At 33.5% G+C, this 25,765-nt stretch overlaps 1 protein-coding gene across 1 annotated transcript; it reads left to right on the top strand.

Annotated features, from left to right (window-relative positions):
* The first annotated feature begins 602 nt into the window (after nt 1–602).
* LOC110644224 (translocon at the outer membrane of chloroplasts 64) lies at nt 603–24,742 on the top strand. The gene is made up of 13 exons (XM_021796917.2): nt 603–964; nt 1,628–1,780; nt 5,766–5,890; nt 6,190–6,315; nt 9,708–9,890; nt 10,020–10,164; nt 11,910–12,072; nt 18,887–19,021; nt 19,172–19,372; nt 20,023–20,150; nt 20,229–20,280; nt 21,599–21,668; nt 24,241–24,742. Exons 1-13 carry the CDS (start codon nt 762–764, stop codon nt 24,321–24,323), a joined length of 1,767 nt encoding a protein of 588 aa, XP_021652609.2. The 5' UTR covers nt 603–761; the 3' UTR covers nt 24,324–24,742.
* The last annotated feature ends 1,023 nt before the right edge of the window (nt 24,743–25,765 follow it).

The raw sequence follows: 25,765 nt of genomic DNA, 5'->3' as shown, positions 1-25,765 counted from the left end.
CACGATTTAATTAAAAAAGCTAAGTTTATAGAATTTCATATTTTATTATGATATATTTTAAATTATTTTTGTATATTTCAAGACTTTTTTTACATTACTTTATTTGTATAAAAAGTATTTTTTTTTAATTTTCACATTCTTAAAGCAATTTTAAACATAAATATCTAAAGTTTATTTTCTTTTATTATTATTATTATTATTAAATAATAACTTTTATACTTTATTATTTCATTTAAATTAGTTATTTAATTCTCTTAATTTATGTACATTTTATAATTTTTCTCTCATTTAATTACATTAAATAATAAAAAAATTTAATTTAAATTTGGTGGGAGAATAAAAAATAGATGGAATAAAATGTAAAAGTTAATTAATATATTTGCAAAAATAGTTGCGTTAAATAATTATTTTTATTAAATAAAATTAAATAATAATTTTTTATGTATATCGAAGTGAATGAGAATATTAAAAATAATATTGGAAAAATACCTTTAGGGACCTTGATGCAAATTGCACAAAAACAAGGGGGCAAACTAAAGTAAACCTAAAACAATTTATTTTATTTTATTTTCTAAAACCCTATATAAGCAGAAAATGAGAACTCGGTGTTTCCGCCTGCCAGCCTCACTCTTCATTATCTATAAGCCTTCTCTCCCTCTTCATCTATCTATCTATCTATCTCAGTTTCTTTATAGAACTTAGATTCTAGGGTTTTTAAAGAGAAGAAGAATTGCCTCTGGTAGTGAGGGGATTGGGGAAACATGGCCTCTAATCCCGCTAATCTGTGGGTGCTATTGGGGCTTGGTCTAGCTGGGATTCTCTTAATGACTAGAAAGTTGAAGAAAGCGATAAGGGAAGATTTTGGCGCTTTTGTCGAGAAGCTTCAGCTCCTTCCTCCGCCGCAGCCTGCTCCTCCGAAAGCTCCTCATCCCCTCTCTGGCCTTACCTTCGCTGTTTCTGACGTGTAAGTAGCTGTTCGGTTAATTATATGTATACAAAGAATGACCAGGTCGACTGTGGTTTTATTTGTGAGCTAAAGGAATCACTTGACGATGCTTGTCAGTAAGAAAACTTGAGGGAAATGTGAAACTTTAAAAAAAAAAAAAGAATTGGGTACTGTTTTTGATGATCAAGAAAGTAGAAGAAAAGAGAAAATTATGCCTTTTGAATGCTTAGAAGCGCCAGATAGCTAAATTGGGCTAAGTTATATGAGAATTATAGACTTATTGGGAGAAAGTAGAAAAAGAAGGGGAAAGGCTGAACAGCTGAAGAATTTGTCTTTAAAATTCCGGTGTTTACACTATCTTCTCCCTAAGGAAATTGAGCAAGTACATTCTTAAGTAATAAAACTATTTCTTTTGTATCGAATGCAATTTTAGAAATTGGGCTCATGTGCTTCAATATTTGAGACAAGCGGTCTTCGACTGGAGTTATAAAATTGAAAACTTTTATGCTACATTTGTTGCAAGCATGTTGCTGCAGTTTTTAGGGGAACCTTTTCAATCAGTATAACATGTACAAGGTTCTGTTCAACATGGGTTGTCTTTATAGTCTTTCTTGTTTCATCGAAGTTTATAATTTTAATTTTTTCTTATATAGCCTATTAAGTGGCATTTGTGATTATCAGATTTGACATTGAAGGATATGTGACTGGATTTGGTCATCCAGATTGGGAGAGGACACATGAGGCAGCTTCTTGGACGTCTCCTGTTGTTTCAGCTCTTGTTGAAGGAGGTGCCACTTGCATTGCGAAAACAATTGTGGATGAACTGGCTTATAGGTATTTGTTTCTTTCCATTTCTTTTCATGGGCTGTAAATTGTGTATACACACAGTAATTGACTGGCGATGAGAATTTTCATCTGTGGATTTATCATTAATTTTTAGTTGCTATGAGATTTTTTTTATGTAAAGTGAGTGGCTATCTTTGTTTTCCCAGTTCCTAGTGTGATGATAGTGGTTTTAAATCGTGGTCATCGTGGGTAACGGAAACTGGTCTATTTGTAATGGTAACGGCTCGACGGTACACAAATTTTTTTTGAAAAATTGCAAAGTTTATGAAATGACTAGATATTGGTAGATATAAGTAAAACGAAGATACACAAAGATGGGAACATTGGTTGGGAAGCTGGATACAAAGAGAATGAAAACAAATGAAGAAAGCCTGCCTGCTATACTTTTTAAGCTGCTGCATTATTGGGCTTAACGGCTATCGTTACATTACAGTAATAATAGCTAGGGGCGTAAAAGAATTGAGCCGAGCTGAGTTTTGGCTTTTTCAGGTTTTGTTCGTCAATATTGATTTACGTTCATGTTTTGTTCGAGTTTTAACATTAAGGTTCGAGTTCGGCTCGTTTAAAATATGTTAAATTCGAGCTTGATTCGAGCTTGGCTCATTTTAAGTTTATTTATTATATTAACGAGCCAAACTCGAGCTCGACTCGTATCAAGTTCAATGAATTATTAAAACGAACTCAAACGCAAGCTCGATAAGGTTAAGCTCGGTTCGAGTTCGATAAGCTTGAGCTCAAATTTGATTGAGTTATGTACCTGTTATTATACCTGTTTTAACTTATAATTATTGTCGTAATACATTATTTCATAAGTCCATAGTCATGATAATAGAAAATAACAATAAAAATAATTTAAAACACATTACAAATTATTTTAAAATAACACAAATTGCAACACCATCATAATTCAAATAAAATTAATTATTCTTTATTTTTTTAATTTAAAACTATGTAGTTTTAAAATTACATTATAAATTTTATTTAATAATAATTAAATTGTTATTTTATTTTTCTAATATTATTTTAATAAAATATATTACTTTCTGTATTATTAATTAATTCATATTGTTAATCATTTTTATTAATTTTTATATAAATATATTATAATTTGAGTTTTTTACTATTTTTATATTTAATTTATTTAAATAAGTTTAAAAAGATTAAATATATTAGATTATTTAATTTATCAAATTATATTTTGTGATTTATATCTTTTATCAATACTCTATATAAGATATGAACAAATTAATTTGTATGTAATAAATAGACAATTAATATTAAGTATAATAGTAATTATGAAAGCACATATTTAAGTTATATATATGGAAGATGGATCAGTGTTAAACTTAAACTTTAACCTTTTAAAGGTTTACAATTTATAGAGAGAGATATTATGAAAGTAGATACTAGGAAAAGGATAGTTAGAGAGTAATAATATATAGATAGATTAGTTAGTGTTAATAGAAAAAAATATGTGAGAACTGTAAAGAGAGAGAAAGTAATAATAATGGTTAGATTAGTATTAAACTTGGAGTTTAATCTTTTAAAAGTTCAAAATATAGAGAGAAAGAAGAGAAGAGAGAGAGAGAGATGAATTCATGTTTTAAATCGTACGACCACCGCCAAAATTGCGTAATTAAGTTCTGATTTATTTAGTACTTTAATACAGATAAAATAGTTCAAATTAATTTTTATGTATTTACTATATATATATATATATATATATATATATATATATATATATATATACACTCAACTCAACTCAATTAAGCCTTTATCCCAAAGATTTGGGGTCGACTATATGGATTCGCTTTCTCCACTCTAAACGATTTTGGGTTAAATCCTCAGAAATGTGTAATGCTTCTAGGTCATGTTGTACTACTCTCTTCGAAGTCAATTTAGGTCTACCCCTTTTTTTCTTTCTATCCTCTAACCTAATGTGCTCTACTTGTCTAACTGGAGACTCCATATGTCTACGCTTCATGTGACCAAACCGTCTCAATCTCCCTTCTCTCAACTTATCTTCAATTGGCATCACTCCTACCTTTTCTCTAATACTCTCATTACGGACTTTATCTAGTCTAGTATGGCCACTCATCCACCTTAACATTCTCATCTCTGCAACTTTTATCTTAGATGCATAGGACTCTTTCATTGCCCAACACTCACTACCATATAACATAGCCGGTCGTATGGCTGTACGGTAAAATTTTCCTTTTTATTTATTGGGAATCTTACTATCACATAAAACTCCCGTGGCACGTCTCCACTTCAACCATCCGGCCTGAGCCTAGATATTTAAGGTGATTATTTTGGGACAGTACCACTCCATTCAAATTTACTCATTCCCTATTACCAGTTTGGCCTTCACTGAACTTGCAATGCATGTATTCTGTCTTCGTTCTACTTAACTTAAAACCCTTTGATTCTAGAGTATTTCTCCAAAGCTTTAGCTTTCTATTGACTCCTTCTCGTGTCTCATCTATCAGAACAATATCATCCGCAAACAACATGCACCAAGGAATACTCTCTTGTATATGTTTCGTCAATTCATCTAAAATTAATATAAAAAGGTAAGGGCTTATGGCTGATCCCTGGTGTAATCCAATTGAGATCGGAAAATCTCTTGTGTCCCTCCACTGTGTGCACAATAGTAGTTGCTCCTTCGTACATATCTTTCAACACTTATATGTACCTAAGAGATACCCTCTTTTGTTCTAACACATTCTATAAGACATCTTTTGGAACACTATCATAAGCCTTCTCCAAATCAATAAAAATCATGTGTAGATCTTTCTTCACATCTCTATATTTCTCCATCAAGCTTCTAATGAGAAAGATCGTATATATAATATTTTAAATTTATTTCTCATATAAAATTAACTTCATTTTTTGTGAAAATTATATTTAAAATACAAATAATTATATTTTATAAATGCACTTTTTATTTTGATTATATCGTAAATTTATATAATAATATAATATTTAATAATATATTATTTTATTATATTGGAGCCATATATTTAATATTCTGATTTTATTTTTATACAAATTAACTTTATTTAAAAAAATAAATTACAAATAATTATATTTTATATATTAATTATATTATAAGACATACGGAGGCTCCAGTTAGACAAGTAGAACACATTAGGCTAGAGGATAGAAAGAAAAAAAGGGGTAGACCTAAATTGACTTGGAGGAGAGTAGTACAGACTTATTAAGCATTACACATTTACACATTTTAAAAAAAAAAAAAAAAAAAAAAAAAAAAAAAATCCATATAGCCCATATTTTTTTTTTTTTTTGTTTTGTTTGAGTTGTTGAGTTGAGTTGAGTTGAGTATTAATTATATTATAATTTTAAATAATATATTTTTATGTATTTTTTTAAACCAATCATAAATAAAATAAATATATTTACAACATTATAAATTACAATTACTAATATAAATGTTTTTGTAAACGAACTAGTTTACGAGCTTATGAATGAACTTTAAAACGAGCCTATTTACAAACTTATTAACGAGCTAGTTTACGAATCTGTTTAACGAGTCAGATCACGATACTGTTCAACTAGCTAGATCGCGAGCCTGTAAACGAGCCCAGCTCAATTTCGAGTTCGAGCTTGAGCCAAATACTGCCAAGTTCGAGCTCAGCTCGTTTATTAAATGAACTTAAAATTCGAGTTCGAGCTTAACTCGTTTAGAAATGAGCTTTTATTGAGCCGGGTTTCGAGTAGCTTACGAGCGGCTTGGTTCATTTATATCCCTAATAACAGCCTTTACCCATGCAAATCAAGAAATGCCTTTAAATAATGGCCTAACAGGTAAAGGCCTTAGAAACCTGTAAATAACGGCCGCTTTTAAAACCTTGTTACTGATGATAGCTTTATTAATACCAATATGAGTTTATTTTTTGTGCTTTCTTCTATTTAGTGGATGTCAGTTCTTCTGAGAATGCTTTATTTTCAGTATAAATGGAGAAAATAAGCATTATGGTACACCGACCAATCCAGCAGCACCTGCATATGTACCAGGTGGATCTTCTAGTGGAGCTGCTGTTGCTGTAGCTGCTAAACTTGTTGATTTCTCTTTAGGTAAGCTTCTTTTTTGCTTTCTAGGCTGTGTGAGAATTTCAGAAGTCTTGTAAAGAAGCATTATTTTGTTGAAAATTGGCTGTTTCTTGGGCCATTTTAATGCTTTATCAACGTCTCTTTATTGACTAATAAATAGAGAGAGAGAGAGAGAGAGAGAGATTCCTAACTTTGATAACATTGATGTTTATGAGATACTGTTGGTTGCTTTATGGTTTTTATGATTAATGCTAATTATCTATTATACTTAAGCTTTGCATTGTTATTTTGAGTAATGTCTTCATACAAATATTTTATGGCAGGTGTTGATACTGTTGGTGGTGTTAGAATACCTGCTGGATTTTGTGGCATTATAGGATTCCGACCGTCATATGGAGCCATCCCTCACTTTGGGATTTTACCTGTCTCGACAAGTCTTGACACTGTTGGTATGTGTGCATGGCAATTTGTGACATATCCTGATGTGCTACCATATAACTCTAAAAATGAAAGTTAAGAATCATGTTTCTGGTTCTTGTTCTATATTTTGATTGAGGTTAAGAGATAGATGATTATGTCGACTATCCTATGCTTTGTTTTCTTATGGTAACACCTAATAATAAGCCATTTGGATTGTTGATTGAAAATTCTTAAGTTTTTTCTTTTTGAAGAAGAGAGCTAAATTGATTTCTAATTTGCTTCATGTGCTATATGCTTTTATAAGCATCAGTAAAAATAAAGTATAGATCTATGCTGAGTATGATTTTTGGTTTCACTGGAAAAAAGGCTTTAAGTGACCTGAACACTTTTTTACATAGTTTGATCTAACCACTTAGTTGGGATTGATATTTGACTGGCTAAATTCTCCTAGGTTGCTTTTAGATTTAAATTTTTTAAATCCTAGGACAAGTAAGGGTGTGACTTGTAAAAAGGAGAAAAATAGACTTCTCTAACCAATTCCTTAAGGACATACATTAAATGACACCTTTTTGATAATTGATATGTTACAATTTTGAATTGAAGGGTGGAGGTGAATGAGTGGGCTAGAGACAAGAGTTCATGAAGTATGAAGATTGGGCTTACTTGGGCTTGGACTAACCATTGCGAAAAGGTTAGAACTAACTAACTAGTTAGTTGATTCTTGACCCTTATAAACCCCTTCAACTTTATGTTTCTTTTAGATGTGGGACTCTTAATAGTAGATATTTGAAATTTACCTTCAAACAATTTTTAGTCTATATATTCATGAAGTTAAATCTCCTTTCAATGAATCTACCTAACTAAAAAAAAAAATCTATGGCCTTGTTTAGTGAAAACATGCTTATTTATTGAGAAATTATTTAGTGGGAAGTTGCAATGGCTATTGTTTGATTCACTTTCCTTTTTCTGGGAGAGCACAAATATTTTCTTTGTTTCACTTACCTCCTTTGTAGGAACTAGGAAGTATATTCCTTTCTATCTTATATAAATTTAGGAAAGAATTCAAATAGTACGTTGGGTGCTTTTGTCCACTTGGGAAGTTGAACTTACCCCTCATTAAGTTACTTCCTTTCAACTGCGGAAGTCGAGTGGTCAAAGGGAAGTCCTACTTCCCCTTGATTTTGTGGGAGAGAGTTGTGGAGCATCGACTACGTCATGATACTTCTATCTCTCTCAATCAATTTGGTTTCATGCCCGGTCGTTCAACTATGAAAGCGATCTTTCTCATTAGAAGCTTGATGGAGAAATATAGAGATGTGAAGAAAAATCTACACATGGTTTTTATTGATTTGGAGAAGGCTTATGATAGTGTTCCAAGAGAGATCTTATGGAATGTGTTAGAACAAAAGAGGGTATCTATTAGGTACATACAAGTATTGAAAGATATGTATGAAGGAGCAACAACTATTTACACCAAGGATCAGCCATAAGCCTTACCTTTTTGATGAACTGATTTAAACATATACAAGAGAGTATTCCTGGTGTGATGTGTTTGCGATGATATTGTACTTCTATCTCTCTCAATCAATTTGGTTTCATGCCCGGTCGTTCAACTATGAAAGCGATCTTTCTCATTAGAAGCTTGATGGAGAAATATAGAGATGTGAAGAAAAATCTACACATGGTTTTTATTGATTTGGAGAAAGCTTATGATAGTGTTCCAAGAGAGATCTTATGGAATGTGTTAGAACAAAAGAGGGTATCTATTAGGTACATACAAGTATTGAAAGATATGTATGAAGGAGCAACTACTATTGTGCGCACAGTGGAAGGGGACACAAGAGATTTTCCGATCTCAATTGGATTACACCAAGGATCAGCCATAAGCCCTTACCTTTTTACATTAAGTTTAGATGAACTGACGAAACATATACAAGAGAGTATTCCTTGGTGCATGATGTTTGCGGATGATATTGTTCTGATAGATGAGACACGAGAAGGAGTCAATAGAAAGCTAGAACTTTGGAGAAGTACTCTAGAGTCAAAGGGTTTTAAGTTAAGTAGAACGAAGACAGAATACATGCATTGCAAGTTCAGTGAAGGCCAAACTGGTGATAAGGAAGGAGTTAGTTTGAATGGAGTGATACTGCCCCAAAGTAATCACTTTAAATATTTAGGCTCAGTCCTTCAAGTAGATGGGGGATGTGAGGAGGATGTTAGTCATAGGATTAAAGCCGGATGGTTGAAGTGGAGACGTGCAACGGGAGTTTTATGTGATCGTAAGATTCCCAATAAATTAAAAAGAAAATTTTACCGTACAGCCATACGACCGGCTATGTTATATGGTAGTGAGTGTTGGGCACTGAAAGAGTTGTATGCATCTAAGATAAGAGTTGCAGAGATGAGAATGTTAAGGTGGATGAGTGGCTATACTAGACTAGATAAAGTCCGTAATGAGAGTATTAGAGAAAAGGTAGGAGTGGTGCCAATTGAAGATAAGTTGAGAGAAGGGAGATTGAGGCGATTTGGTAATGTGAAGCGTAGACATACGGAGGCTCCAGTTAGACAAGTAGAGCACATTAGGTTAGAGGATAGAAAGAAAAAAAGGGGTAGACCTAAATTGACTTGGAGGAGAGTAGTACAACATAACCTAGAAGCATTACACATTTCTGAGGATTTAACCCAAAATCGTTCAGAGTGGAGAAAGTGAATCCATATAGCCGACCCCAAATTTTTGGGATAAAGGCTTAGTTGAGTTGAGTTGAGTTGTGAATCCTCATCCATCCAAGCATACCTTTAGATTGAATTTATCTATTCTACTCTTGCTCTGATAATAACCATTTTGTCTTTTTTAAGTCCAAGCTGAATTACACCTATGGTGGATATGAGTACCAGTGAACACAAATGAATTGGCTGTGACTGAGACATAAAATGGTCTTACATTTAGTGTGGGCAAATAACCTTTTATCAATCAGTCTGTTTGGGACCTTCCAAGTCTCATTTTGAATGTTCTTATAGTTTATAGAAATTATGTAATAGTGATCAAAGTAGAATATAAGTTTGAAGTTGAATCCCATGTATATTTGCACAATCTGTTGATAAAAGTTAACATTATGCATTCATGTGTAATATCTTCTCAAAAATTGCACAACATACATCAGCCCTGTTGTTTTACATTAAAAAATATGGGTTGAATTTACGGTTTGGAATGCATTCTCATCCCTGAACTTATTCAATTTAACCTGTTACACCTTTAAACCATTCAAGAAGCCTGTTACACCCCCCTGAACATGCAAATTTCATAACAATTAAGTACAATTTTTACCCTTGTCAAAATGGATAGTTAAGAATGCTGGGACTTTGGTATGCAGTTGCCCTTTCAATATCTTATGGTGATGGCTGTCTGAAATTATTTTTGCAGGATGGTTTGCCAAGGATCCAAATGTTATGCGTCGTGTTGGACATGTGCTCTTGCAACTGCCTTTTGGAGTTCAACGAAATCCGAGGCAAATTATAATAGTTGATGATTGTTTTCAACTACTAAAGATTCCTGTTGACAGGGTTGCGCAGGTGGTGATTAAATCCACTGAGAAGCTTTTTGGAAGTACGTCTTGCTTCTGGCCATGAGTATTTGTCTAAATCATTTTTGGTTGTTGTTGTTGTTGCAATATATTATGACCTTTTAGTGTTCAAAATGGAATTTGCCTAAATTATAACTGTGAAATTTTTTCAGGACAAGTATTGAGGCATGAAAATCTTGAGGATATTCTCTCTTCTAAAGTTCCAAGCTTAAAACAGTTCCATGACAAAAAAACAAATAGTGAACTTAGTACTTCTTCAATAAGATTGCTAGCCAATATTTTGCAGCTTCTGCATAGGTGAGCTTTCTTATTTCATGACTGAATCCTGTATTATTGGAAATTTTGCTTTGCAAAAGCTGAGAAGAGGCAACTTCCAAGTGATAATTTGGCATTGGTGGCGTAGATGCTCCATTTACTGCTAGCTTTATGGAGCTGTCTTCTTTTTTCCATTTTCTTCTGAGATTAAATAATGTGAAGAAGTCTTTGTGACTAGGGACCTTTGCTTTTGGCATTTCAAGGAACATAAACTTTTGACAAACCTGCTTCTTGACAGGACGGTTTTATTCACCTTAATGGAGTCAGGTAGGGGTATTCAATGGGTTAGGAAAACTGGCAATCTCTAAATTAGGACACTTGTTTTTGTAAATTTGCATAAAACTTTGAAATTACATAAAACAGTTATGACTTCTGATCTAAAATTATAAAAACCCTAGAGCAGCAGTTAATTTGGTCGAATAAACGTAAATATACAACTTCAAACCAACAAAAAACTAGTCATTAGTGTTGCAAATATATATGAAGTCTAGACCACAATTCTGAATTTCTTCAAGTCCTTAAAAGCATGCTTACTTTAAATAGTATTTCTTCTCTAGTTTCATCTCTACCTACCAATTTAGTTTTTATGAAAAATTGCAGAAAAAAATATTTACCCATGGAAGATAGAGACATTTTCTCTTAGTAAAAAAGCTGGAGCAAGTAAACATGTATGCAGATTTCCATTGAAATTTGGAAAACGTTATTTTTCAGTTTTTCAAATGTTAAATTGAAAACTAGGAAAGCTATTAAAATCAATTTTCCAAAGTCTGTGAAATTGGAATGATGAGAAACAAGGTTTTCTTGGATAACAGATTCCATTTCTTTACTGGTAATTACATTTTCTAATTATTTTCTTGCAAGTTTTCTAGATCTAAATGCACTGTAAATTTCCTTTCTTTTCAGACCCCTCTTTTGCAATGATGTTGTCCTTACTTATCTAAAGAAAGCCTATGCTTGATTCAAGAGAAGTTTTAGTGGTTGTTGGAGAATTAGCGAATTTCCATGCAGAAGAGACAATCACAATTGTGAAAATGTAGGCTGGTTATTTAGGCTAGATTTATGGTTTATGTCAGGTTCTTAGCTCATGAACCCTACTCAGCTACCAGCCTACCATCTCAATCAGTAATTGCAGAACAGAAGAAGAGTAGAAGAGAAGAGGGATAAAGTGACTGCCAACTACTATTCTTCTAACCACTTAACTATATCAGCTAATTCAACTCTTCCCTTAGTCGTAACAGTTTATTAGAAAGCTAGAGAATAGAAAATCAGATTAACAACCAGAATTTGTAACCTAAGAGTAGCTACACACCAAAATAAATTATGGGTGCCGTTTACAGTGTAGTTAAGGCACTGTGAATTGAATTGGATTGGTAAGTGAAGAAATATGCTTGGATTGAACATTTGAAGGGTCTCATAGGCATCACAGCTTGGATGAATTGCATCACGCAATCCAAGAATAACCGTTGCAGGTTTTGGACTTCTATAATTAACCCCGTTCTTGTGAAGATTTGGACTCTGAGTAAAGAAAACTAAAGGGATTAATGATATTTGCCAAGGCTGAGTAAGTCTTGGAATTTAATTTCAAGATGATGACTTTGTTGTCATGTTCACTTTCATGATGTAGGAGTTTTATTTAGATCATGCAGAGAAGGTTTGGCTGTTGATTTTGTTTTACTTTTAGCTTGATGCTATTTTTGGATAATGTGTTTGTCTGGATCTTTTGACAGATATGAATTCAGATATAATCACGAGGAATGGATTAATGTGGAGAAGCCTAATCTGGATATCTCTGCGCAAATAAATGAAATCTTAGAGATAACAGATACAGATATTGGAATTTTTAAATCCATCAGCAATGAATTACGTGCAGCCATTGACTCACTTCTAAAGGTAATGTTTGTGGCTAGTTGTGGAAATTGTCATTATGACCCATATGATTTGTTCATATATATATATATATATATATATATATATAGAGAGAGAGAGAGAGAGAGAGAGAGAGAGAGAGAGAGAGAGAGAGAGAAGCAAATTAAAAACCAGATTTGTTGCCTTGAGTAGCTAGGGACTAAAATAAATTATGGGTGCCAATTACGGTGTAGTTAAGGCACTGTGAATAAGAGAATGAATGTCTTCACCCTTATATATTTGGAAGTCATGTTTGCTCAATTATATTGCTTATTTGACCACAATTGATCCAGGATTGAATTCAACTACCTGACAAAAGGTGGGTTATTTAGGGTCTTTAAGAATGCTAGGTCTCTTTATGCTGAAATGACTAAGACAAGGGAAAAAAAAGAAGGATTTGAAGCACGAAAAAAACAAGAAGTTATGGATTTGCATGTTACTTGGGGAAACATCATTCTTTTCATCTTTTATAAAGAAAACATCAAAATCATAAGTAGTCTGAAACCTAAAACATCATATAAGATACTATAGTTTGTTCTTTTCCCCATCTATTATGTATTTTGAAATTTTAAAATTCCCGTGGCACTTGGTAGCTGGTATGCTCTTTTGCCAGGGCTGACGGCTTCTAAAACATTATTTTCTTTTTGTTTCCATAGATAAAGAACATTTATATCATGTACTGCATGAGGGTAAGCATTTGTGCAACGGTGAGGTTGTGTCATGTTGGCTTGGAGGTTATGGGTCTAACCAGGGAAGCTTCTTCCTTGCATTGCAAGGAAAGGGCTCTACATGTAAAACCCCCTTTAGACTGTGCGATGTGGGAAGTGTTGAGGCACACCCTATATCGTGGTTGTTAATGGTGTGCCTCAGGTGCAAGGCCTACAGGGCTCCAGCCCTAGTGCCTCTACAGTTGGAAGGCAGGCGAAGTCTATCAAGTGCACGCCTTCCTAAGTTCCACCTTTTGTGAGCACTTCATCTAAAAAAGGACTACCATCAAACTCAAAACTTTGTGATCTATCAGAATTGGGTGTTGATGTGCCAGAAAGTCATCTGAAGTGCTGTAGACAGTGATGGAAAGTTGCCGGAAACATGTCAGACCATCACATCTGAAGTCCCCAGTCACCAATACTTATACTTCCAAGTACACATGCTTTAAATTCTCCCCTAATATCTGGTTCTCAATCATCTTTCATTCTCTCACATATTCATTTGACTCTTCAACTCCTTTGTTTTATGTTCCTTTTTTTTTTATTTTATAAAACAGCATTTACTAATAGGGCTACTTGGGTTTGTTTCTAGGTGTAATCTGATTTTTTGGTTTTGTCTCTGGGTCTCCAAGAATCTGATTTTATTTTATTTTCTAACAAATGCCTTCTTAAAGGATACACACGCACGCACACACACACACACACACGTGTGTGTGTGTGTGTGTATGTGTGTTAAAGTCTTTAATATATATATATATATATATATATATATATATATATATATATATATAGGAAAATGCTAAAGTCTGTATTTATTCTGTGCATTTTAATTAACTTTGAAATAATACTTGAAAATTGTTTAACTTTGGTCAATTTGGTTAAATAGAGCTAACATCTTGATCTTATTATGAAATATTTTTTATCAATTTTGAATTTTTATTATTTTTTTGTTGTGCCTCATGCCAGTGTCACTCAGGCATGCTTCTACACTTTGTGCTCAATAGTAACAGTGCCCTATATTACATAGCAAATCCTTCTCTAGTCATCTTGATTGGTTACATGAAACTGAAATATTGATTACTGTTGAGATTAGAGAGAATTGAAGAATTTCTTGATGTATTTCACAGTGTTACAATGATTCAAATTTATACACAAAGACTATAGCTTTAATAGGAAAAAAAATGAAAGCTAATAAATACAAATATCCCTAATATCATTAATTTACATTCTAATTTACAGCTAATGCACTAATGAAGGGATTCCAACACTCTCCTTCAAGCTGGTTCATGTATGTTACACATGCCCAACTTGCAAACTAGGGTATGAAACACCTTACAACTTAACCCTTTAGTGAACACATCAGCTAACTGATCTTTCGAACCTACGTAAGAGACATTTAAGGAGCCATCCACAATTTTTTCTTTTATGAAGTGTATCAATCTCTATATGCTTGGTCCGATCATGCTGAACTGGATTATGAACTATACTGATTGCAGCTTTGTTATCACAAAACAAGAACAAACCATTAGCTTCAAACCATTTTAATTCTTCTATCAACTTCCGTAACCACAATAACTCACAGATACCTTGAGCCATTATCCTTAATTCGGCTTCTGCACTGGATCTAGCTGTCACATTTTGCTTCTTACTTCTCTAGGTGACTAGATTACCATCAACAAAGGTACAGTATCCTGATGTTATCTCCTATCATCAAGAGACCCAGCCCAATCTGCATCTGGAAAGGCTTTAATCTGAAGGTGACCATGCTTTGAGAAAAGAAGTCCTTTCCCAAGTGTAGATTTTACGTATCACAAAATGCAGAAAACAACCTCCAAATTAGATTCACGAGGATCATGCATATACTGGCTCACTAGACCAACTGCATATGCTATGTCCGGTCTAGTGTGTGAAAGATAAATTAGTTTGCCAATCAACCTCTGATATCTCCTTAAATCTACTGATTTTCCAACTCTAGCTTGCAATTTATGATTGGCCTCAATAGGAGACTTTGCCGGTGTACAGCCCAGCATTCCTGTTTCTTCCAACAGATCCAAGATATACCTCTATTCCAAGAAAGTACTTGAGCCTTCCCAAATCTTTAATTTCAAACTTCTGTGCTAGGCGCTTCTTTAAAAGAGCCATTTCTTTCTTATTGTCACCAGTTACCACAATATCATCCATATAGACAATAAGTAATGTGATTTTGCCTCTACGATGACTCATAAACAAGGTATGATCAGCATTGCTTTAGCAGCATCCAAAGGCGATCATCGCTTTACTGAATCTATCAAACCATGCTCTAGGTGACTGTTTTATACCATACAAAGCCTTTTTCAATCTACAAACTTTCCCTCTGGTCTTCTCATCCTCAAACCTGGGAGGAATTTCCATATAAACTTTTTCTTCCAAGTCACCATGTAAAAAGACATTTTTAATATCAAACTGCTGCAAGTCCCACTCAGGATTCGCTGCACATGACAACAGAATTCTGATGGTATTCATTTTAGCAATAGGAGCAAAGGTCTATTGGTAATCTACTCTATACGTCTTTGTGAAGCCTTTTGCTACCAGTCTGGCCTTATACCTCTCAATTGAACCATCTGCTCTATGCTTCACAGTGAACACCCATTTGCATTCAACTGGCTTTTTTTCTAGTGGGAGAGTAACCAGTTCCCATGTCTCATTCTTTGCCAAAGCTTTTTTTCTCCTCCACTATAGCTGCCCTCCATTTTAGATCGAGGTAAGCTTTCTTCCAATCCTGTGGGATAGAGACAGAGGAAACAGACAGTAGAAAGGCTCTGTAGGATGGAGACAGAGAATTATAGGAGATAAAATTAGAGATGGGATGTTTAGTATAGGTCTTAACACCTTTCTAGAGAGCAATAGGAATATCAAGATCATTATCAAAAGAAATAAGAACAGACTGAGAATCAAAATTAGACTTATCAGGAGCCAAAGGAGACTTATCACATACCTCAAGATATCCGGGAATTGAATCCAGGGATTTCGATTGATTAGAAATCTCCTGCTCGATGGCTATATCTATCCTATTTCATCGAGTATATGTTCTCAAATTTGGCCTTTTCAACCTTTCTCAAGATTTAGGTAACTCTCCCTGAGTTTCATTGTTAGGTATAGGCTCTAAACCTAGATTCTCCCCTGAAATTGAGGGTTGGGAGAGGATGAGGATGAAGGAAAATACACCTCTTCCTTTCTATGCTCCCCTTGAAGAGGTGGATGGAAATAAGATTCAGATACCCTGAAGGTAACGTACATGCTCACAAAATATTTTCGTGAAGGAGGATGATAACACCTATATCCCTTCTGAGTGCTAGAATAACCAACAAAAACACATTTCAGGGCTCGGGGTTCTAATTTCCCACTATTAAGCTTATGAACAAAGCAAACACAACCAAATACCTTTGGAGGAACGGTATATGAATTTTTACCTTGCAAAATCTCTAAAGGACTCTTAAACTCCAATGTCCGAAGAGGTATTCTGTTAATAAGATATGCAGCAGAAAGAATAGCATCGCTCCAGTAAGGTTTAGGAACATTCATGGTAAATATAAGAAACCTAGCAACCTCAAGTAAGTGTATTTTTTCTGTCAGATATCCTATTTTATGAACTAGTATTAACACAACAAGTCTGATGTAAAATCCCATGTGCCTTCAAATACTCCTGGAAGACTCCATTCATATATTCTGTACCATTATCAGTTCTCAATATTTTAACATGAGCATCAAATTGTGTATTAATCATTTTATAGAACTGCTAAAAACAAGAGAAAATTTCATTTTTCCCTTTCATCAAATATACCCAAGTTAACCTACTGCAACAATCAATAAAGGTCACAAACCATCTGTAACCCAATAAAGACACAGTTTGAGTAGGTCCCCATACATCAGAATGGATAGTCATAAAAGGAACTGAAGTCTTATTATTTATTGCAGGATAAGATTATCTAGTATGTTTAGCAAACTCACAAGCATCACATACTAACAATTCAGTTTTGCATTGTTTACACAGAAAAGGATAAAGTTTTTCTAACACAATAAATGAAGGATGTCTTAGTCTCCTATGCCACGTAATAATTTGTTCCTCAGCACCCATAGATTGCCCTAACATGGCCTGGCCAACATAATCATTCAAGAGATATAGCCCATCTTGCAGTCTACCACTGCCAATCATTCTCCCTGTCGTCAATTCCTGAAATACGCAGTGAGTTGGGAAAAATTCAATTTTGCAGTTTAGAGCTTTTGTGATTGAACTGACAGACAAGAGGTTAATAGGAAAGCTAGGCATATGTAAAACAGAACTAAGACTTATATTAGGGGTGCATTTAACAAAACCTGTTTCAGAAACACTAGATAAGGATCCATCCGCAGTGCGAACTTTTTCTTTTCCTGAACATGGAGAATAGGATATGAATTTATTTGAAGAGCCTGTCATATGCTTGTTTGCTCTAGAATCTATAACCTAAAAAGAATTATTAAGATTGGCAAGAAAAGCATTACTTGAGTTGACAAAGTTAGAAGAGGCAACTGTGGTGGATTGCGATTCAAGTTGTGATAGCAAACACCTTAGAGTCTGGACCTCTTCATTGGAAAACATCTCAGTGGTGGTAGTATCTTCAGATAGATTCACAGCCTCAGATACATTAACTTGTGGTCTAGTAAGGCTCAGCCTTTTTCCTCCATGCCCTTTAGTGGGGCGTCCATGCAAATTTTCAACAGTGTTCCTTAGTATGCAGGTTTTTTTCCACAATAGTCACAATGTAATTGATCCTTATCTAATGAACCATCTGACTATTCACGTGAAGAATTAGCAACTAGCCCTGCCTTATCAACTGACATTGAATGAATCATGGCACTCCTCCTGCTGAACATAAGAGTATGTCTGTCTTAAGGTAGGTAAAGGATCATTTTCAAGCACTTGGACCCTAATTTGATCATATTTCATATTCAACCCAGCAAAAAAATCGTAGATCCGCTCTTTCTCTACCAACTTTTGAAATTTAATAGCATTTTCAGGACATAAAGCCTAAAAGTCCTGGTAAAAGTCCAGTTCCTGCCATAGACCTCTCAATTCTGCATAATATTGAGCAATAATTAGTTCACTCTATTTCATACTATGAACCTCGTTTCGAAGCTTATACACTTGTGCATCGTTTCCAACTTGAGCATAGGTTTGAGAAATTGCACTCCAAATGGCAGTTGCACTATTCAACAGTAAATACCCACAAGCTATATGTGGTTGCATAGAATTGATAAGCCATGACATGATAAGAGAATTTTTTGACTCCCATTGACTATAGGTAGAAACAGACTTTTCTGGTTTTTGCTTATCTCCAATAAGATAACCCTGCAACCCTCTAGCTTGAATAAAAAAGAGACACGATCTAGATCATGCAAGGTAATTTGTCCCATCAAGCTTTACGGGGCTAATAATTAATGAGGATTTTCAGTTGTAGTAATCATTTTCCCTTCAACTACTGAATTTTTTGCATCAGATATAATTCAGAGAACTGATTAAAAGAAATAGTAGGCAAAAGACAAATACCCAAAAACAAAATTGCAAACCAAGAGATAGGAGTGAGTTGGGCAAAGGCGCGGTACACTAGGGATGTCGTCGAAAAAAAAGTATGGCCGGAAAAACTGACCAAGAACAGGCTCACTCGCCGACACATGTACACGAGGCGGAAACCTTCTGTCGGCTCGTGGGATCATGCATCTCACCGGATGGCGGCAAGGACCGGCGACGAGGTTCTCTTCCTTCCTAAAGGGGCGGTGACAATTACCTCCCTCAACAGACCCGCTTTCAAGGCTTACCCACACAAATCCTAACTATTTCTCATACCATGTTGAGATTAGAGAGAATTGAAGAATTTCTTGATGTATTTACAGTGTTACAATGATTCAAATTTATACACAAAGGCTATAGCTTTAATAGGAAAGAAAATAAAAGCTAATAAATACAAATATCCCTAATATCACTAATTTATATTCTAATTTACAGCTAATGCACTAATTAAGGGATTCCAACAATTACGCTCTCAAAAATATAATATCTTATTTACTTTTGGGTTCAGGACGATGGAATTCTGGTTATCCCTACAACTGCTTATCTTCCTCCAAAACTTGGTGCAAAAGAGATGCTATCAGAGGATTACCAGATTCATTCATTTAGTCTGTTGAGTATTGCAAGCCTATCAGGTTGTTGTCAGGTGAAATGCTCTCTCTTTTTCATGCTCTGACCTGCACACGCAAAAGAATAGTATTTCCTATGTCTTGGATATTTATTTTGAAACAATTTATAGATCTGAGTTCTTCTCATATTGGTAGAATTAAATGTTTTTGTTTTCTTGATGCTTCAGGTGACCATTCCACTAGGACATTATGATAAGCGTCCAGTTTCAGTATCCTTCATAGCCAGGCATGGGGGTGATCGCTTTCTGCTGGATACTGTACAGATCATTTATGCATCTCTTCAAGAGCAGGTTGATATGCTTGCCAAGTCCAAATTATCTCCTAATTCTGACAGTAAGGAAAGAACTGCTGAGATGGCTAAAGAAAAGGTAGACTATCCATTTCTTTTGTATTTCTAAAATCTGCCAATCCTTCCAGCCCATTGGAATTGATTTGGATGAGGATTGGTTTTATTTGGCTGCCCATCTTCATTTTGTCTTGCTAATCTATCATATCGTTATATTGATTTTGAGTAGTTTAAATTAACATCACTTAAAGCGAGTATCAACAGTGTGTTGCAAGAGATGCTCATCCATTTTATTTAGGTGTACTAGTAGATAATTGGATATGCTATTTTAACTCAAATGGGTTTTGTTGGAGCTTCACCATTGAGTGTATTTGGAGATTGATGTGGACTTGCTGTCTAACAGAGTTGAATATCGAAAAAGGATCCACATAGCCAGCACCGATTAGTTTGAGATTAACGCTTAACTGTTGTTGTTGTTCACCGCTGAGTTTATGTTTTTGCTGTGCGCAAATCTAATTAAGGTTTTGGCATGAAGCTTACACATTTGAAAGGCCTAATGTCTGTGATAAACTTATTTCAAGCAAGTTCAGATTTTATTGTTAAATTTCCTAATCTATTTGTGGGAAGCCGGCAAACCCTTACACTGTAACCATGCGTCTGCTGTCAGCTAATACATTTTGGCCCAGCCAGAACTGCTTAATAATTTTATTTGTTTTTAATTCTATGGTTTAGGGCAACCAAGCATTCAAAGATAAGCAGTGGCAGAAGGCTATTGGCTATTATACCGAAGCAATCAAACTCAATGGCAAGAATGCAACATATTATAGTAACAGAGCTGCAGCATATCTTGAATTAGGGAGGTATTCTTTTATTCTTCAATGTTATTTCATCAGTTAATGAATGTTATAAATGCCTGACATTGCTTTTTGTGCTTCCAGTTTTGTTCAAGCTGAGGGTGATTGTACTGAAGCTATCAGCCTTGATAAGAAGGTGATTTCTTAAGTGACAGAATCTTTTTGGTTAAGCAATTGATTGATGCTAATTTTTTTTATCATCCTAAATTCGTAATACATATGTATTGACTGTTAGAGCCCTCAACAGCAAAAGCTATTGTTGATCACTAAGGCTATACAAAGGCCTTCTGCCCTATTCATGCGTAATTTGTGTATTTATCTTTCTTAGTGTATGTTCAAAAACATTCTCTTATAACTTAAAATATTTAACTTTATTATTCTTGATATGGGATAAACACTAGCTCAAAATACTATACTCAAGGTTCACCTACTCTGAATTTAGATTGATAGATAATGGGTATCGAAGTTTTATATGGTAATGGTATTATTGTGGAGTTGAACTGTAAAGGTCTGAAATGCTTGTGCTACCATTTCTTTTTTAAATTTAGTAAAATGAGTAAAGTTTATAGGTCAGATGAAAGAGAGAGAGAAGAAAGAGGGACTAGATATGAATGTGATAATATATTAAAGTAGGCATTTTCAAGAAGTCCCACTAGTTTGGCTTTAAAGGAGGTCCAAAGAAGAGTTGGCATCTTTTCTTAAATTGAGAGGAAAGGTAAATTTAAGTAAGAAAGAGATGTTTCTCGTACTAGCCCTAACTGGTGTGCCAGTCCTTTCTCCCGTCCTCTTGTACTTTTGTAATGTATGCTATTCAGTGCAACTTTTCATCGTTCTACAATTTCTTTGTGGATTAACAGTCTTAGATCTTTGAACTTGGAAATGTTCCTGGTTTGGTTTAGTCAATTGGCTTCGTTTGCCAGCAACGGCCAATGGTCTTCAGCTAATTGCCTGATTCATATCAAGTGGTTTTCCTTGTTGAATTTCATTATTTGGATTACCATTTTGGTAAAAAGGATTTCCTTCTTGCATCCTCATAATTTTATTAGCTGCATGTTTTTGACAATCTTAAGGCCATGTTTGGTTTTAACTATTCAAAGGAGTAATCTTGATTCTTGAAGAATTAATGGATTTGGGTTCTGTATAATCCATTGCTTGGTTGATTAAAGTAAGATAAAATTTGTGGACTTCTCAAAATCTTTCATCTGGTGAAATCCCTCAAAGTTAGGGCTTTGAGAGCCCACGTACTCACCTCTTAGGTTAGGGTTATAAAATGATACTTCAGCTCCAAAGTTTTAAATCTATTAAATCTGCGTGACCTATGGTTTAATTTTGAACACTTAGATAAAACTCTCTTGGTATTTCTTGTGTTGTTTGGCCTTGAATGGCTAAAGGCCATTATTGAAAATTATATTGAAATCCTGTAACATCATTTCCTGCTCTTTACTTTGTTCCAGAATGTAAAGGCCTATTTACGCAGAGGCACAGCGAGAGAGATGATTGGTTATTATAAGGAGGCAATTGAAGGTGAGAATATCATATTTTTTTATGTATTTTCTGCCTGTTAAATAGATGTTTCTCCATTTATTATCTTGTAATCTATTTTGGCTGTTTTGGATCTTGCCAAAATGAAATAGGGAGAATGCTTTGCAGTACTTAATTTCAGGTTAACTTGACAATTGGGATTTGGGATGGTTCAAATGGAAAATGATTACCCATTTGTTGCTGCAAAATGTTATCTCAAGACAGCATATTTTGCAGTGAGAAATGGGTTTTGGAATTTAAATTGTATAATCATTGTTAATCTCGGAAGGAACATGATATTAGAGAAGAGTTCAAATTGGTTGAAAAAGTTCTTTGCCCTTAAGCCAGCACTTTTTTTACTCAAAATGTTTCACTTTTTGGGTTATCTTAGTCTTAATCGAATGTTATTTGTAGTAGTGATTCGAAAAGTTGGTTAAAAACTTGCTCAGTTATTTTCTTTAGCACTATTTTTTCTTTTTTCAAAAGATAAACTGAAGTGTTTATGCATTCTGTAATGTTATTGATAAAACATGAAAAGGAAACTTATATATTATTATTGTTGTTGTTGTTGTTGTTATTATATATTAATGTCAAATCTTCAGTTTTACTCAAGTAGTAGTGTTAAATAAGGCTACTTGTATATGGTTACCATACCTTAACCCTTTAAATACTGGTGAAACCAATGAAATTTTGGAAACTAGTGATTGACCCGCACATTACTATTGTTGGATATTTGCACCTGAGTTTAGGTAAATAGGTGATGAGCAATTGCTTAAGTAATGATAAAAACCGTTAGGGTTGGCAATATTGGACACAACACAAAACCTGCATGAAATTAGAGGGTTTGGGTTTAGGCTTATCATGTTTGTGCCATAATCATGTCGACCTGATTGTGACAGGGAAATAATCATGTCATGTTCAGGGTTTGACCTGCTGAATCATAAATGATATTCTTAACCTGTTAAAAAGTTCTGTCACGTTTTGTTGACACATTTAACCCAACATGCAACTCATAATGCCTATATAGAGAAATATAAATTTATTTTTTAAATAATACTATAACTAATTATATTTTATATAATATGTAAATTAATAAATACTATAATATAATCACTTTAAAAAATTAAAAATAATAATTTGTTATATTGATTTATACTAGAAATTAATGATATAATTATCAAGATAAGCAACTTATTTTACCATGTTATGTTATATATTTAATTAATAATACTATATATGAACATATACAATTTTTAATATACGTGTAATTCAGTCTACTTATATTGATAAGTGACTTATTAATATAGTAATTATATTAATTTAGTTATTGGTTTTTTTTAATTTATTTTATGGTGTATATATAATATTCTTTTTTTAGAATAGCATTATTTTAATCATCACTTCACGTAGCTATTTATATTATATTTATGATTTATTGTTTTGGTAACTTTTTATATTATAAAATTGATGAGTCTAAATACATTGGATTTGTGTCAATATGTGTTAAAACGTCTAGTACTGAATTAAATGGTTCATAATATTATATGTGCTAAACGTGTTATCATGTCATGTTATCCGATTGAAAAACGGGCCGTGTTTGTGTTGACTCAAATTTTGTTATGCCCATATGTTCACATGAACATGACCCCTGAATACGAATTGCTACCCCTAAAAACAATGCTCAAGCAATGGAAATATGGGTCAATGACAAAAACCTGAACAATTATTGACCGGATGAAGTTAGCCTAATTTCTAACTGTTATTTTTTAATTTTTTTACTTTATTGTTATGTTGTATGTTGGTTTGGTATTGATTAGGATTAATTACTCAACCCCCCTCCCCCTTCAAGATTTGCTCCAAATTAAACTTAAAAGTTTCTATACTTCAAAATCAGCGAATTTCATGCCCATACTACCTTAATGGAATATATATATATATATATATATATATATATATATATATATATATATATATAATAAAAGTTTTATGGTTTCATAAATCGAATCATTAGCATAGAACAAGGATAAAAAATCTAATTAGGGTTTTTGTATAATTAGCCATATGTTGCAAGGCATCTCCAAACACACTGCAAAAATTGATAGAAATTAAAAAAAAAAAATCTGGTTATATTCTGAACAAAACTGCTTTATTTATTTATTTATTTATTTTGTGGTATTCTCCTTTATTATGTTACTCTGATGTGATCAATCATAATGCATTATAGCTTATAAATGAATGATGGATATATTCTGGTTAAAAAAAAAAAATGAAGGATACAACAGCAGTTTTAACTTTCAAGAACTAATTTGTTTTCCTTGAAACTCTCTTGGTTGTCAAACAAAAGAAAGTCTCTTTCTCCTCATTCTCTCTCCCGCTATTTTCACCCTACGCAAGCAACTTAAAATATCTCTTTCCTCCACCTCTCCTCTCCATTTAACCACCACCACACCCACCACCCAAATCCCTCCTTCCCACACTACCAACACCCCCCCCCCCCCCCCCCCCCTCTTTTTTTAGCCAAACCAAGTTTGAATACAAGTCATGACTAAGCTTATTGACACTTGTTTGCCTGCAGATTTTAAATACGCCCTGGTGCTTGAGCCAACTAATAAAAGAGCTGCCCTTTCTGCTGAAAGATTAAGAAAGTTGTTTGTGTAGAAGATTGAAGAATGCGTCTGTCTAGGAATGGCGAAGTATACAATTTATCATTTTTTATGAAAGCCTTATATCAATCTCTGTTCAGCAGACGGCATAATCAACATTTTGATGATCGTTACTTCTCAATCATCTCACACAAAAATTTCTTTAAGAGTGCTTCACAAGTAGGGACGGGAGAGTAATCCTTCTTCATGGAAGGTATGGAGGTCTGAAATTATTTTTGTTTGATCCAGTATTAGTTTTTAGCATATATAACTGGGTAGTTATCGCTATTATTAGAATTTTGTAAGTATGGTACAATTTTGTTTGTTTTAATATCTTTATGTAAGGGTTGTAATTTTAGTTTTGAGGAGGATTTGTCTACGTATGATCTTGTGTTGATTATGTAGCTTATAATTGACGTTGTTTTTCCTTTGAAACTACTTTACCTGGGATTTATGATTTTCTTCTTCTTTTTGGTACTTTAGATTCTCTTATGTTTTTCCTTGGAAACGACTTTACATGGGATTTATGGGTTTTCTTTTTTTTTTTTTTTTTTTGAATTTAGAAATTCTTTAAGTGGATGAGAGCTGGTAGAATTTGAACTATTGACCTTCTGCACCATGAAATATTCATTTTACGAATGAAACAGTAATTGGACTATTGAACTATTTGCTATGATACAAATTTTGCTTATATTAATATTTTAATGGAAAGGTTTAATTTTAGTTTTGAGGTGGTTTTACTTGTTTATGATCTTGTATCATGTACCTTATTATTCCCTTTGTTTTTCCTTGGAAACAAGTATACTTTTTTCTTAAAAAATATATAATGAGAGCTGCTAGATCTTAAACCCTACTTTGTACTATGGTTTTCTTGTATTAGTATTTACCATGGTTATTAAAGGTGTACTGGTTCAAGCTCATCAAAAACACCACGGCTTTATGTGTCTAAGTGTGTGCTTTTGTTCTAGGCACAAGGCTCTAGAAGGGCACATCTTTTTTATTCCATCTTTGACAAGCATTTCGATTGATAACAAAGTACTACTAATCAATTCAAAACTAATCGTCAGAATCTCATTAAATTAATGCACGTAAGATTATAAACTTCTCATATTTTCATTTTCATTGCTACCATTCTTATTTTTTCTTTTTTCTTTTTTTTTCTTAAAGTGATATATCTACATAGATTTATGCCAAAGAAAAGGGGAAATGAATTACACATTAGCTTGAAAACTAATATTTTTTAAGTTTTTAGAGATAACGAAAATGAAGATATTGATTTTAAAGGTAAGATGAATATTTAGATGATGAAGGTATAGAAGAAGATAAAGAAGATTATGATGCTGCCCTTGATGAAGATTTAGGTAGTTATTTGATGATGGTTTTTTTTATTTTAGTTATGAGACATTAGAAGGATATTCAAGTTTTAATATATTGTTTTAAATTTTTAATAGTTTATTT

The sequence above is a fragment of the Hevea brasiliensis genome, chromosome 17, assembly GCF_030052815.1.
Source record: "Hevea brasiliensis isolate MT/VB/25A 57/8 chromosome 17, ASM3005281v1, whole genome shotgun sequence".
In the NCBI taxonomy this organism is placed as follows: Eukaryota; Viridiplantae; Streptophyta; class Magnoliopsida; order Malpighiales; family Euphorbiaceae; genus Hevea; species Hevea brasiliensis.
Note: the sequence above shows the minus strand (reverse complement) of the source record. Positions and strands in the feature narration are given on the sequence as shown.

Bases quoted from the DNA above. Each gene is read 5' to 3' on its own strand.
- LOC110644224 (XM_021796917.2), top strand. From the start codon at position 762: ATGGCCTCTAATCCCGCTAATCTGTGGGTGCTATTGGGGCTTGGTCTA. The intron at 5,891-6,189 runs GTAAGCTTCTTT...ATTTTATGGCAG, and splicing joins ACTTGTTGATTTCTCTTTAG to GTGTTGATACTGTTGGTGGT. The intron at 19,022-19,171 runs GTGAAATGCTCT...TTGATGCTTCAG, and splicing joins GCCTATCAGGTTGTTGTCAG to GTGACCATTCCACTAGGACA.